This window comes from Chlorocebus sabaeus, chromosome 1 (assembly GCF_047675955.1).
Source record: "Chlorocebus sabaeus isolate Y175 chromosome 1, mChlSab1.0.hap1, whole genome shotgun sequence".
NCBI classification, from domain to species: Eukaryota; Metazoa; Chordata; class Mammalia; order Primates; family Cercopithecidae; genus Chlorocebus; species Chlorocebus sabaeus.
In genome coordinates, this window is record NC_132904.1 from 41,997,455 (window position 1) to 42,013,469 (window position 16,015).

At 36.4% G+C, this 16,015-nt stretch overlaps 1 protein-coding gene across 1 annotated transcript; it reads left to right on the plus strand.

Annotated features, from left to right (window-relative positions):
• The first annotated feature begins 972 nt into the window (after positions 1 to 972).
• SVIP (small VCP interacting protein) lies at positions 973 to 8,993 on the plus strand. The gene is made up of 4 exons (XM_008004056.3): positions 973 to 1,146; positions 2,986 to 3,036; positions 3,537 to 3,650; positions 7,914 to 8,993. Exons 1-4 carry the CDS (start codon positions 1,093 to 1,095, stop codon positions 7,926 to 7,928), a joined length of 234 nt encoding a protein of 77 aa, XP_008002247.1. The 5' UTR covers positions 973 to 1,092; the 3' UTR covers positions 7,929 to 8,993.
• The last annotated feature ends 7,022 nt before the right edge of the window (positions 8,994 to 16,015 follow it).

Sequence of the window (16,015 nt, forward strand, 5' to 3'; positions counted from 1 at the left end):
ATAATATTATATGTAAATTATATATCTATAAAAAATTAACCAGTGAGAATATATATCAAAAAGTTGACAATGGTTTTGAGATGCTGTCACTATACATCCTACCTTTTTGTAATGTTTGAAAATTTTCCAATAAGCAAAAATAACTAATAGAATGCAAAAATAAAATAAAATGAAAGCATTTGTGTGGGGACGAGATCAGTAACTTCAGTATCACCTGTGGGTTTACTGGAACTGAATCTCAGGTCCCACCTTATACTCACTAAATCAGCATGTAAATTTTAACTAGTTGCCCAGGTGATTCTCATACTTATTAAAATTTGAGAAGAATGTCATTAAAATATTTCTCAATAGATGAAACTTTATTATTTCTCTCGGAGGGATAAGTGACTCCTAAATACCAGAAACTAGTGGAAATCTCAACTAATGTCACATTTATGACGCTAGATTCATCGTCATAATAATGGATTTTATATTCTGCCCTCTGTTCTGGTATAGCATTGTCACTAAGGGAGCAAAGGGTACTGACGTTGACTTGGAATTTGGGCTTTAATTTCTAGGACACCAGAGTGCCATCTCATAAAAAAGGTAGCATGAACTACCCAGAGTTGTGCCACTTACTCATTTGTATATGGTAAGGCAAGGCTAGCAGGAAGAGCTTTGGAACCGTAGCGAAGCTTTTCCATCCCTTCCCTGCGTTGCTACCCACAGCAGGTGCTTCCTGGAACCTAGGCTTTGGCCACAAGCCCTGCGCTCTCCGGGCGGGGCTAGGCGGAGCTGTGGGTGAGGAAGGGGCAATGCCTTATGGGGGCGCAGCTGAGCTGTGGGGACTGGTTGGTGTCGCGAGAAGAGGGGGGGCGGTGTCGCGAGAAGAGGGGGGCGGTGTCGCGAGAAGAGGAGGGCGTTGCCGCAGAGAGGCGAGACGGGGCGGAGCCGCGGGGTGGGGGCGGGGCGTTGTCGCAGGGGTGGAGCCGAGCCAGTGGACGGTGGTGGGGGCGGGGCAAGCGCGGAGTACCAGGGACGCGCTTCCGATCGCGCAGTTAGCGCCTCCTGGCCTGGGGCGGACCCGGTCAGGGTTCCCCAGTTGTTGTCCCTATGGGGCTGTGTTTTCCTTGTCCCGGGGAGTCCGCTCCTCCTACGCCGGACCTGGTGAGTAAAGCAGGTCCCTGCGTCCGCCGGGCTGCGCCTTGAGCACCTGTCCTCGGGCTGCGGGGCGGGCCGGGCCGTTGGACCTGGGGGCGCAGGTCGAGAGCGCGCGAGGGAGACCCTGCTGGCGAGGACGGGTGGACGGGTCAGGAGGGTCGCTGGGTCCTGTCAGAGCGACCTAGGCCGCCGCCTCCGTGTAGATCTCCACTTTTGTAACAAAAAATTGTCCAAAGGCGGCTGTGGCGTCTTTTACCTTCCACTGAGTTGGGCTGCACCGGGAATTCGTAGGGCGCCGGCGCACGCAGAGGGCATTGCGCATGGGACATTCTAGGGGATGCGGTAGATGGAATTCGGCGCAAAAAGACATTGCTTTCACTGGGAGCTCTTTAGTCGTCTAGGAGAAGTGTATTTTCAACTGTGTCTACCATCTTTTAAAAGAAGGTGCTCAGAAAGTCGCTTATACGCCTGAGCTTTATCGGATATGTTATTTTAATGATTTCTTTTTAGTATTTATCTCATTATTTTACGTTCTCCCTTTAAAAGAGTATGTAGTACAGAGTGTCCAATTTGGAATGTCGTATTTGACAGAAATGCTGGACACCCAGTTACATTTGAATTTGAGATATACAAGTAATACATTTATAATATAGTTTTGTGCTGTGTAATATTAGGGATCTAGTTCTACAAAAACATTACTCATTGCTTATCTGAAATTCAAATGTAACTAGTAGGTGTGTGGTACAATACATGTACACTTTTTGTAGCTTTCTGTTAACAATATCTTTACGTTAGTACTCCTTACAGGGAGTTAACATAAACCTGTTTCTCTTCTCTAACTAAACATTAGTTGAAGAAAATGAAGTATTTAGAAAAGTACATTAACTCTTCAGCTATTATAGATACTAAAAATTTAGTACTTATAAATTTGATGTGGGAAAGTTCAGCTTCTCTTTGTTGTTGCTGTTGTTTTAAATTATGTTGATTTTGTTGTTCTGGCTGTTGATAAAATATAACATGTCAGATTGGTTAAGCCCTACCCCCATTCTCATGCTATACCCTCTTGATACCTTCATGATAACCACACGGCTCACTGCTTGGATGTCACTTCATTAGTGAAGCTTTTCCTGACCACGTTAAACAAAATATATTCCCCACAATACCACCCACCCATTCTCCCATTACTTATCTGCCATACCATCTGAGAGGCATTTACTTTATTATATTTGTCTGTGTGCCCGCAATTGGAATTTGTTTCATTTGGGAGGTGACATTTATCTATGTTTTTACACTGCTGTATCCTAGCACCTAGAAAAAGGGTTTTAATAAGTAGTACATGGTCTAGAAAAATAACATTCACTGTTTTCTGATCTGGAACAATACCTGTCATGAAATTACTCCAATCCTTCTCTCCTGCACACTGAGATTAGCCCACTTATACATTAACCTTTGCTAAAAACACAGGGTTACTTCAGACTCCATTTTAACTGGCAGTATCAAACCATGTATTTTCCTTCTTGTATTTGTAAACATTATTTGTTTTATTATTGCCCTGACTAGCTTGTAGGCCTTTTGATTTAAAAAAAAAAAAAAAAAAAAAAAAAGAGAGAGTAAAGAAATGATTATATAGGCAAACCTTGTATCTGTTTTAGCATGTGCTGATTTGAAGGTGTATTGATTAGGAGAATGAAATTCAGAAAGTTGAGTAGCGGCATTCTTTGTGGGACATTTAGGGCCAGTACTGAATATTTTTGTGAACTGTTATAGTACCTATGAAATAAATGTTTATAATTTATTCACAATAATGTTTGTTATTTTAATACATATTTTTACGCATTTCCTTAGGAAGAGAAAAGAGCAAAGCTTGCAGAGGCTGCAGAGAGAAGACAAAAAGAGGTAAGTTTAAAGATCAAGTTTTGCCTACTTAGATAATTTTGTACTTTATTCTTCATAGATGTCCATAGTTAAATTCTCTAACGCAAATGGCCTTTGATATCCCAAAAATTTACCTTTAAAGGTAATTATTTTCAAAATGATTTCCTTGTTTTTATGAGTTGCATTAATATATTTATATTATTTAATATATGAAAACTATCATATCTTCTCTAAATTCAGATACTCTTTTAGTAACATCATTCCTTTTAAAATGGCTGTGCATTGTAAAATACTTACAGATGTGAAGCAAGTTTAGGGGAAAATTTGTACAGTTACAAAATACCCAGTGAAGAAATGATGTTTTATGTAAGGCTGTTGTAGAAATACTCCTTCGTTACCAAAAATAAACCAACTCCCTACCCCCAAAGAAAAACCTAGAAAGCAAAGATAGACAAAAATATGTTTTGCACACTGGACAGATTTTTGCTGTCTTTCTGTATATCTTACCAAATTTCTTCAAGGCTGCATCTCGGGGAATTTTGGATGTTCAATCTGTGCAAGAAAAGAGAAAGAAAAAGGAAAAAATAGAAAAACAAATTGCTACATCTGGGCCCCCACCAGAAGGGGGACTTAGGGTAAGTATTAAAATTTTCTTGTGCTTAACTGGCATTTTAAAAAACTTAAGTAGCAATCCATTCAATAATTTTCTCCTGAAATGTATTATCAGAAAATTTTGAAATAGTGTAAAATCATGAGTAGTAAATATTGGAAGTTATATCGATTTATTTTAACATTTATTGTAATCAATTAGCTATTTCCCCAAAATGAAATAATAGATTTATTATTTTAATGCTATATTTTAATACTCTTATGCTTACTACTAATCTTAAATAATTCAAAAATTCAAGCAATATGGAAAAGTATAAAGAAGTATAAAAGTCATCTAAGTATCATTTTGATAGACATAATTTCTAACCTTCATTTACATATCTTATTAAATTGGATTATACTATAAATTCTGAGCTCTTTTTACCCATTGATTTGGAATCTTTGATGTTTCCATTGCCACCCTTTATTATAGTTACGTAAATGTTAATTTGGATCACAGAATGTATATAGGTGTGGGTATCGTACACATACCTCCCAAGGTATGGATCACAGAACTAGACACTGGGAATATAATGGTGGACAAGTTAAGCAGAGTCTGTGAATGCTGGAGTCTTTACAGTCTAGCAGGACTTTAAAGGATTTATTTTTAAAATCCTTTAAAATTACATAAAGCTCAGGAAAATAATGGTTCAGATATTAAGAATTTATTCTTGGTCCATTTTTTAAAGTAAATATAGAAGTTAGTATATTTGTGAAAATGTCTTTAATTTCAGTCATTTATATTTAACTTGTCAAGGATTTGTGAGTACTTTTCAACAGATTCATTGTTTTTTCCCTCTCAAAACTACACACACATGCACATACCTACACATGTACATTTACACATATACTTGCCTACGTGTAGATACTCTCCTAACTTGTGGGTCAGGCAGCTTATGAACACCCTGAGCAGTTTATTTTGGCTCAAGAATATCACAGAAATAAGAATGTGTGTCTGTGTGTTTTACTATTGTAAGTTACTTCATCTAATACCATTTAATGAATGAAATTTTTTAAATAAAGTTTGTTTTTTCATGGTGACCTTTTAGCAATGTATAAGGTAATTAGTTTCAATATAAGATAAATAAGTCTGACCATTTTGCTTATGCTTTTTATAATTCCATAATAGAACAGAATAGGTCTACTGTAAAGTAAAACAGTTGAGTGATAACAAGGTCAATTCTTTATCAGAAATATAGATTCTTTCTTTCAATATTCTGTTGAGATAAAGTGCTGTTTCACTAGGTTTACTTCATATAGGGTTCTCAAAAACAAACACAAAATTACAAAAATTAAATTGTAGGACTGGAAATAATGTTGAAATCCACTATTTCACAGTAGAAGTGGTGAAGGTATTAAGTTAAAGTCATATATAATGTTATAGGAGGATACTTTAATCAACACTTAATCATAATTGAGAAGACACTTATTTCACAAGTTCTAACCTAATGAAATTAACATCAACTTTTAAACTGTAAGAAAGAGGCTTTCTTAAACTTGAAGCTTCTACACTCTGAAGTCTATACATTAAAAAAAAAAAATAGCCCTTTTATTATCCCTTCAAAAGTGCTCAAAATGTAAAATGTAAAACATACCCAATGTTAAATTTAGTTCCTGTTTTTCTTTATGTACTGTTCTTGGAAGAAATCTCTCAAACTCCCTTAGTAAAAATTACCTTCAGGACCATGAAACTAGATAGTGGCAGGAGGATTGTCTCCAGTGGCTCACTGTCATTAGCCACTGCTGTTGTCCACTGTGAGTAATTTTTCCTTGGAATATTCCTCATCACCTATCACTAACACACTGGCTTCAAGGGGCATGCTTCCTTCTGCTTTACACATGCACAACATGTCAAGAGCATCAAGCGAAAATCAAAATTCTGGAAGGCTCAAGGATAACAGAAGGGAAAAGTACAAGGCAAAAGTACTTAACCCTCAAAACTCTTGGCCTGTGGTCCTTTAAGGGCTCACTCTATCGCCCAGGCTGGGGTGAGATGAGAATGGCTCACTGCAGCCTCAACCTTCCAGGCTCAAGTCATTCTCCCACCTCAGCCTCCTGAGTAGCTAAGGCCACAGGCACAGGCACATGCCACCACACCTAATTAATTTTTTTATTTTTGTAGAGACAGGCTCTTGCTATGTTGTCCAGGCTGGTCTCTTAATTCCTGGCCTCAAGTAATCATCCCATCTTCTCAGCCTCCCAAAGCCTCCCCCTCTCAGCCGAGATTACAGGTGTGAGTGACTATGCTTGGCCTCTTCATGTAAATGTTACATGCATGGGTATTTGTCCATTGGACTCTGAAGTTGGTAACCACTGGCTCGTTTCATGGGCTGGCCTGAAGTATAGGTAGAGTCTTCCTAAGGTAGGAAGGTTAGGAAGACTCTTCCTTAGGTAGAGTGCTGCATCTTTCCAGGGTAATTAGCATGGGTAATGCTGTCTTCTGACTTCTTACCTGAAGAGGTCAATGTAATGATGGCATTAGGATGCAAAGTACTATCAGTACAGGATATAGCAGCACAGGAGTAAGGGCAGACCTCTAGTACAATGGCTTTCAACCTTAGCTGCATGTTGGAGTCTCATAGGCAGCTTTCAGAAAGGATTGTTCATTGAGCTCCACTTCACACCAGTCAGAGTCTCCGAGAGTGGGGTTTAGCCATCAGGAGTGTTTTAAGCTTCACAAGGAAATCTGCTGTGAACCCAGATTGAGAATCACTATCCTAGCGTTTATAACACTTGTCCTAAGAAAGATGTTTTGGAAGATAGAGTCCCATGGGAATAAATGTTTAAAAATGCTAAATTGTATATTGTAGACTTTATCCCCTTCTTAGAGATTAAAAAAGGCACAAAATTATGGTTTCTAAGGAATTGTACAATGAAGGAAAGTTTACTTGGATTAATCTTTAATTTTGAAAGTTTATTTAAACATAGATTTTATATATATGTATAACACCCAATAATATTCCTTGGATGTACTTGGAAAACACTATCAAGAGATTGCTAAATATCTCTGGTTCTATCCCAGTGGCTCTTCAGGACCTATCACAGATTTAATAGACTTGATTAAACAAAGGAGCAATGGAATATTTTCTCAACTCAAGCAAGGAAAAGACCTTGCCAAACCATTTTTTAATGGTTTCTGCCATTTCTTGACTCCCTGGCCCAAACAAGGATTTTTAAATTTTTGTTTTGTGGTGTTTTATTTTGTGTTCCTTTACTGATTATTGGATATTTAGGATCTTGCTACTGAATAGCAGGTTCACTGTGCAGTGGTTACCAACTGCAGAGTCCAATGGACAGAATACCCATGCATGTAACATTTACATGAAGAGGCCAAGCATAGTCACTCACACCTGTAATCTCAGCTGAGAGGGGGAGGCTTTGGGAGGCTGAGAAGATGGGATGATCACTTGAGGCCAGGAGTGAAGAGACCAGCCTGGACAACATAGTAAGACCCTGTCTCTACAAAAATAAAAAATAAATTAGGTGTGGTGGCATGTGCCTGTGGTCCTAGCTACTCAGGAGGCTGAGGTGGGAGAATGACTTGAGCCTGGGAGGTTGAGGTTGCAGTGAGCCATTCCCACCTCACCCCAGCCTGGGCGATAGAGTGAGACCCTGTCTCAAAAAAAAAAAAAAACAACAAAACCCCAAAACAAACCCAAAAACATTTAACGTGGAGTGAGTTTATTACTTACAGATTGGCAACAAGGGACAACAGAAGCCTAGGATTCATTATAAGCTTGTCTCCCAAGGAAAACTGCCTGGGGTTGATGGCATCTGTGTGTGCCCCACTTGAACCTCAGATGAGTGCCCTGGGTTTTATGACCTGGGGGTTAGAAGGGGAGGTACTACATGACTCCTTGGGCTAAAGCACTGAAGGACATCCTATTCTTAGGGAGGGACTGGAATAGAGCTTGAGCTATTCTGGCCATTCACTTGCTATCCCAGGATGTTACATTCCCAGCACATTTTACAGTTGTTCCTGAAAACTACAGGCAAGACAGTGGGAGAGAGCTATCCTGCAACTACTCACTGATCTGACCAGATATTTTGTCTTCTTTATACTTTTAAACTATCACCTTATTTCAGAGGCTTTGGACTATAATGTAAAATTTTATGAATAGCTGCTATTCAGAAAAATCATTTTGCATTTCTGTGTCCCATATTCCTCTTTTTACCTGTTTGTTCAATAAAATACTGTTATGTAACTTTAAGTAAAATGTACTTTTCTGTCTCTTTTTTATCTTTTCTAGTGGACAGTTTCATAAAGCATAACATGAGTAGAAGAATCTACTGCCAATAACTGTTTATTATCTGCAATCAAGTAGACTTCATCAATTTAATTTCTTCTCTTTGAATAAATGAAGATTCAGACTTTGTAATATTATTGCCCTTAAGTGCAATGCTAAAAAACACTTTGATTTTCAAGCTTAGAAAATGGCTACACTTTTCATGAAATACTAATTTTTCTACATTTGCTCTTCTGCAGTTAGTGGGTGATTTGCTATTTTTCTTAGTAATTAAAAAATGAAACTAAATAGTGAATATACATACATTGCATGTAAAAATTCTGCATATACCTCTAAGATTAAAATTTGCAGTTGTCTTTTCATCCTTTGTAATATGATCTAACTACTTATATTTGTGCTGCGTCACCTTACATCTGTTTTTATTTCACTATATATGAAGACGTTTGATTAAACTTATGGACTTAGTGCCTTTAAACTGATCATCAGGGAGAATCTTGAAAAAATCATTTGAAGGGCTGATGTGAAGGAGCACTGTAAAGCTTTATAACTTACTAAGTAATGAATATTCTTAGGCAGATGTTAAATTTTTTCTAATTCATTTTTATGTAGCTTGTAAAATTAACATACCATGTTTTACATTATGATAAAAGGGTTTTTTTTGTTTGCTGAATTTAAAATTATATGTTACTGATACCATCAGAGGGCAGTGATGTTCTATTGTATATTAAATTCAGCTCTGTAAAGATCTTTGTAGTAATTGAATGAGTTTGATAATCTGGATGGGTTATAATGAGTAGTAATATATTTGTCCATATTTCATAAGTAGTGTTAATCTTGTGTACTAGAGCTTGATCATAAGATTTATACAGATGTGAAACTGCCAAGGCAAGTATGAATGTATAAAAAAAAATGTAGTAAGTACTGTACTTACAAAAGGTCTACTTCAGATGTAAAAATATTAGGAGGTAATTCTGTACAATGCATAGTCATAAACCTTAACGTTGTTTATTACAAACATGAATTTTATAGCATTTTTTGTTTCTCCTATATAATACACTGAAATAAAAGAATTGGTGTTAGCTATTAAGGCTGATAGCTCTTTTAAATGGCAAGGCCACATGTTGAGCCCTAAATTAGAATTTGCAGTTATTAAGTGCCAATAGAAATTTTAAGTTAAATCAACCAAGTTCACTTGCTTTACGCAAAGGAAACTGAACCACTATCTTCATCTATCCCTCCCACAAAACTTATACTGCGGTGTTTTGTACATGTTAATTTTTAAAAGTTTGAACTATTATATAATACAGGTCTCTTGACTTCTCATGGAAAAATTATTTTTTCCATTATGGCGTGAAATATTCTGTGAATATCTAGGAAAACATAAAATTTGACTCAATTTTCTTTATTCTTTAGAGGATTCTTGCTGTTTTTGTTCATAAAGGATAGTGAAATCATTGAACTATAGAATGAAAATTTTTGATTTTATTAAAATGATTTTTTCAAGGCAAAAAGGAAAAGGAATGATCAATAGCTCAGTACATATAGAGCTAGAGCATATCATCCTTGAACTCTGCAAATCCTTTCTCCCATTTTAGTATAGCAAGAACAATTTTCTCTTTACTTCATCTTAAGGAATTAGAACTTGGGTTGGTGTAAATGACTTCCTTCCAGGGAATCATGCCCTATTTCTACCAGCAGTTCATACCTAAATGTCATGTTTGTCTTTTGTTAACCATGAATGATACTCAGATATATTACTTTTCGGGAAAAATGGAACATGTTACTTCCAACCATGGCCTGTCACCATGAGTGTGATCAGCTTTCTCCAAAACCACGTGGGTTGCAGTAGCTAAGGGGTGGTACCCAAATGTTAGGAACAGTGTTAGGAAAGGGCAAGGAAAAAGAGGTGACTGGGTGTCTGATGAGAAACCAGTAAATGACTAAAAAATAACAGTAAATGACTAAAAACATGACTAAAAAATTATATATAATATATAATTATGTGTGTATATCTACACAATATCTGCAAATTTTAATTTATATCTGTGTGTATATATGCACACACACACACACAGTCCAGACATCTCCCTCATAAAATAACCATCAGTTCCTATGAAAACCTTAAGTGGAAGCCAATTTCCCATAGTAAATAATTCAGGAGAAAATTATAATGCTTGAAATGTTGCTCAAAACCCCTAACTTTAAACTATAATTGGAACAGTAAAATGCATATATGTAACTATCATATCATGATTTAAAAATTGCTTAAACCATTGCTGCGTAATACTAATCAAACTTACAGCTGCTAACAAAAGTTGTGAATTATTACATGACCCCTTTGTAATGTGCTGCATGTTTTTTGAAACATCTCTATGTGTTTCTGTTTGCTCCACTGCTGGTGTTTGGAATGTAATTTAACAGTTCCCACACATGGTTTGGTTATAAATTCTGTATTGCCTTTTAGGGATATAAATATACATTTTTTTTCTATGTAAAAAGTAGCTTTAGCTGTCTCTTTAACAAAATTTTGTCTTTGCTACATCCTCAATACTTAGAACCTGAGTTGGTAGTTAGGGAAACCTCAGGAACATTTTAATCACATTGGGATTCAGAATAGCAAGAGAACCAAACGTTTTTTGGTGTGTTCATACAATCCCTGGATTTATAGGTGGATTTTCTATAAAGGAAAAATGATGTAATTGGTATCCTGTTTTTTTCCTAAAGAAATAATACTATAATAAAAATTCTGTCCTCTGTACCCCAGGAAAATGGACATGAACTTTGAATTTTCCCTTTCTTCAAATGTTTGACTTTTTATTTTCACTGGTAAGTATTATGCGATGTCTTTAGAAGACAAAAGCAACTCTTGCCAGTTTTGAATACTTTCTGCATAAATAGACCAGTAAGAGGTAAGTAGCTATGACTGCCTATATGTGTTGAGACAAAAGGTATATTTCTTTAACATCTCCAAGCAAGCATTTCAAATTCTCTTAACTACTATACATGATCTAAGCTAATTCAAATATAGTATTGTGGCTTTTTTCTTCAATTTTATCAAAAGCTACAGACACAAGGCATTTGTATGTATAACAGACTTTGATGAAGTTTTAGTTCCAGTAACTCAAACACTAAGTTTCCCATTTGACATGGCTTTTTATTGTCCTATTCTCCCTCTTCTAGTTATGCTTCATCTTGCAAATATAAACTTGAAATGTGATTACTATTGCCTACATTACTCCTGTGGATATCATACTAGTTTGTTGTATCTTGAATTGCATAGACCTTTTTTTTTTTTTTTTTTTTTTTGAGATAGAGTTTCACTCTTGTTGCCCAGGCTGGAGTGCAATGGCGGCGATCTCGGCTCACTGCAACTTCCGCCTCCCAGGTTCAAGCGATTCTCCTGCCTGAGCCTCCCTAGTAGCTGGGATTACAGGCATGTGACACCACGCCTGGCTAATTTTGTGTTTTTAGTAGAGACGGGGTTGCTCCATGTTAGTCAGGCTGATCTGGAACTCCTGACCTCAGGTGATCCGCCCTCCTTGGCCTCCCAAAGTGCTGGGATTACAGGCATGAGCCACTGTGCTGTGCCTGCATTGGCTATTTTTATAGTACCAAATTTGTGTTGAGTTTTGAGTTAATGTCTTCTAGTTATAAAAACAGGTTTGATCCATTCTTTGCAAGCACCTCGAACTTATCTCAAATGGAACTAATTAGTTTTGCATACAGATTGGTGCTATCTAGGCTATTTGAAATTTATCTTGTCATATAAGTCAGATGTCAAGGAGTTATGCTAAACTCCTTTTCCAATCTAACTCCTAAAATGTCCTTTTCTCTGTCTGTATTTCTTAAGACATAGTTACATTATAAGTAACAGACATATTTAAAGTAGGTTAATACCAAGTTTCTTATAGGTAGAAAATTCTCATAAGTTCCACAAGAACTTACGGAACTAATAAATGACTTTAGCAATCTTGCAGAATGAAAAATATATGAAAGTCAATTCTATGTTTATATGCAAGCAATGAACAATCTATAACTGAAAGTAGGAAAATTTAAATTACAATATCAACAAATAAAATATTTAGGGAAAAAGAAAACTGAAGACATTAAAAATGACAAAACATTGCCAAGAAATTAAGATCTAAATGAAGAAACACTGTGTGTTTTTGGATTGGAAGATGGTAATTCTTAAATGGGTTAGTAAATTCAGTGCAAAATCCCAGCAAACTTTTCTAGAGAATTAAGAATTCTTATTAAGAGTCATCTTAATAAGATGATCCTTGAATTTATATGGAAATGCAAGACTTAGAAAAACCAAAACAATTTTGAAAAAACAAAGTAGGGAAGTACTAGCCAAAGCAATCAGGCAAGAAAAAAAAAATACAAAGCATCCATATAGGAAAAAAAGTTTGTCAAACTGCCTCTTTTTGCTGACAACATGATGCTATACCTAGACAACCCTAATATCTCTGCCAAAAGGTTTTAAAAGAGATAAACAACTTCAGTAAAGTTTCAGGATACAAAATAAATGTGCAAAAATCAGTAGTATTTCTATACATCAATAATATTCAAGTTGAGAGCCAAATCAAGAATGCAACCCAATTTACAATAGCCACACACACAGTAACTACCTAGGAATGCATGTAACCAAAGAGGTGAAATATCTCTAAAAGGTGAATTACAATACGCACTGAAAGAAATAAACGGAAAAATGTTCTATGCTTATGGATTAGAAGAATCAATATCATTAAAATGGACATACTGCCCAAAGCAATCTAAATTCAGTGCTATTCCTATCAAGCTACTAATGTCATTTTTTCACAGAATGGAACAGAATAGAGAATTCAGAAATAAAGCTGCACAACTAGAGCCATCTGGTCTTTGACAAAGTTGATGAAAATTGGCAATGGAGAAAGCACTCACTAGTCAATAAGTGGTACTGGAATAGCTGGCTCACCATAAGCAGAAGAATGAAACTCAAGATGGATTAAAGATTTAATTGTATGATCTCATAGAAGAAAACCTAGAAAACACTATTCTGGATATCGGCCTTGGGAAAACATTTATGCCTAAGTCCTCAAAAGCAACTACAACAAAAACAAAAATTGGCAAGTGAGACTTAAATAGTTTCTGCAAGCAAACCATCAACAGAGTAAACAGACAATCCACAGAAAGAGAGAAAATAATCATAAACTATGCACCTGATAAAGGTCTAGTATGCAGAGTCTATAAGGAACTTAAAACAGTTCGACAAGTAAAAAAATAACCCCATTGAAAAATGGGCAAAATACATGAACAGACACGTCTCAAAAGAAGACATACAAGTGGCCAATAAATGTGAAAACATGCTCATCATCACTAATCAGAGATATGCAAATCAAAACCACAGTCGGATACATTTCACGCCAGTCGAAATGGCTAGTATTAAAAACTTTAGAAAACAACAGATGCTGCTGAGGCTGTGGTGAAAAGGGAATGCTAATACACTATTGGTGGGAATGTAAGTCATTCAGTTCAGCCACTGTGGAAAGCAGCTTGGAGACTTCTCAAAGAACTTAGAACTGGCATTAGACCTGGCAATCCCATTACAGGGTATATATCCAAAAGAAAATAAATCATTCTACCAAAAAAGACATATGCATTCATGTACGTTCATTGCAGCACTATTCACAATAGCAAAGACATGGAATCAACCTAGGTGTCCATCAATGGTAGACTGGATAAAGAAAATGTGATACATATGTGCCATGGAATATTACACAGCCATAAGAGCAACATAATCATGTCCTTTGCAGCAATATGGATGCAGCTGAAGGCCATTATTCTAAATGAATTTATGCAGAAACAAAACCAAATACCACATGTTCTCACTTATAAGTGAGAACTAAGCATTAGATACTCATGGATGTAAAGATGCCAACAATCGACACTGGGGACTACTCTAGAGTGGGGAGAAAAGGATGAGGGCAATGTTTGTAAAACTTAACTATTGGGTACTATAGTCACTACCTGGGCGATGAGATCAATTGCACCGCAAAGCTCAGCATTATGCAATGTATCCGTGTAACCTTCATGCGTTCCCACTGAATGTAAAATAAAAGTTGAAATTATCTTTTAAAATTGCAATTTCTGAGAAAAGTAGGAAAATTTATACTACCTGATATCAAAATGCACTATAAAGCCACAGTAGTCAAGATAGTGTGGTATTGGCCTAAGGGTAGCTAGCTAGATCAGTGAAACAGAATAGAAGGTTTAGAAATAAACTCACATTTTTTACAGGGCACTTCAATGGAGAATGGGGAAATAACATTTTCAACAAATGGTGCTGGGAAAACTGAATCCATATGCCAATAAAATTAAACTCAAGCCTTTACTTTACACCATACACAAAAATTACAATGTATCATAGAGCTGAATGCAGTAACTAAAACCATGAAACTTCTAGATGAAAACATGGGAAAAAATCCTTATAACCTTGAGTTAGGCAAAGATTCCTTGGATATGACACCAAAAGCATTATTAATTTAAAAGATAAATTGAACTTCATAAAAATTTTAATTTCAAAAGCACTATTAAATTTCAAACGCAGCTGGGTGCAGAGGTTCACACCTGCAATCCCATCACTTTGGGAGGCCAAGGTGGGTGGATCACTGGAATTCATGAGTTTGAGACTAGCCTGACCAACATTGTGAAACCCCGTCTCTACTAAAAATACAAAAATTAGCCAGGTGTGGTGGTGCACGCCTGTAGTCCCAGCTACTCAGGAGGCTGAGGCATGAGAATTGCTTGAACCCAGGAGGTGGAGGTTGCAGTGAGTCGAGATTTGTGGTACTGCACTCCAGCCTGGACGATATTCCGTCTCAAAAGAAGAGGGAGGAGAAAGAGGTGGGGGTGAGGAGGCGGGGAGGTGGCGGAGGTGGGTGAGGGGGAGGAAGGGAGAGAGAGAGACAGGAGGAGAAGAGAAGAAAAGAAAGAAAGGGCAAACTGTAAACTGTAAATAAGTAGCTTACATCCAGAATTTATAGAACTCTTACAACTCAGTAAGATAATCCAATTAAAAATGGGCAAAAGATTTGAATAGTATTTCACAAAAGAAACTGTAAAACAAACATTACCACATAGGTGTTCAGCTTCATTAGTCATTAGAAAAAAGGAAATTAAAGTAAAAAACATGATCTCCCTTTTTTCCTCTAATGGCTATGATTTGTAAAAGTGGAAATACCAATTGTTGGCAAGGATATGGAGAAACAAACTATCGTACATTGCTGATTGGTCCACCCATTTTAGAAAACAGTTGTATATTTCTCAAAATGGCAAAAATAAATTTCCCAAAGGGCCCCAAAAATAATATGAATTACTTTTATAGGAGATAAACACATGATATAGCAATGTGAACAGCAGTTATCAATCAGGCCATTAGTCTTCAATACTTCAAGCCACCTTCCAACTCTCGCTACTAAGATCCTTTTATGCACAAAGGCTTTGACACTAGAGATAATAGAAATAACATTTAATTGTGCATCTAAAGGCCTGAGTTTTAGATGCATGTTTAACTTTGATGTTTAACTTTGGGGAAATTTAGCTAGAAAATTTCCTCAACTCTAAAATCAGAAGATTTGAGATAATTTTTTATCTTTCCACTTTTGAGTTTCTATGAATTGGGATTGAGATTTGACCTGTTTTACCCCACTCTGATTAAGAGTCATGAAATAGAATTCTAAGAAAAGAAGAGCATTGGAATTAGAGCCATTACCTGTTTTACCATAGGCAAATTATTTAAACTTTCTGATGCCTTATGGCCCTTAAAATGCAAAATGAGAGGATAAGATTTCATAACTTCATGGTTAATCTGAAGATATTTTACATATTAGAGATGTAGTTGGTTTCCTTCTTCATATCTAGAAAAACTCATTTCATGCTCTGTTCTGAGAGACAGTCAATGGTCTTCAGAAACCCTAAGGACAAAGATAGCCACAACATGATCCAGAGAGAGCAATCTGAGAAAATATTTAATTAATCACAAACAAGTTTAAATTTAGTTTACTCACCCAGTGTTTTTAAATGTTCCTGTGGTAACATCTTTGAGGAAGTCAACTCTAGTTGAT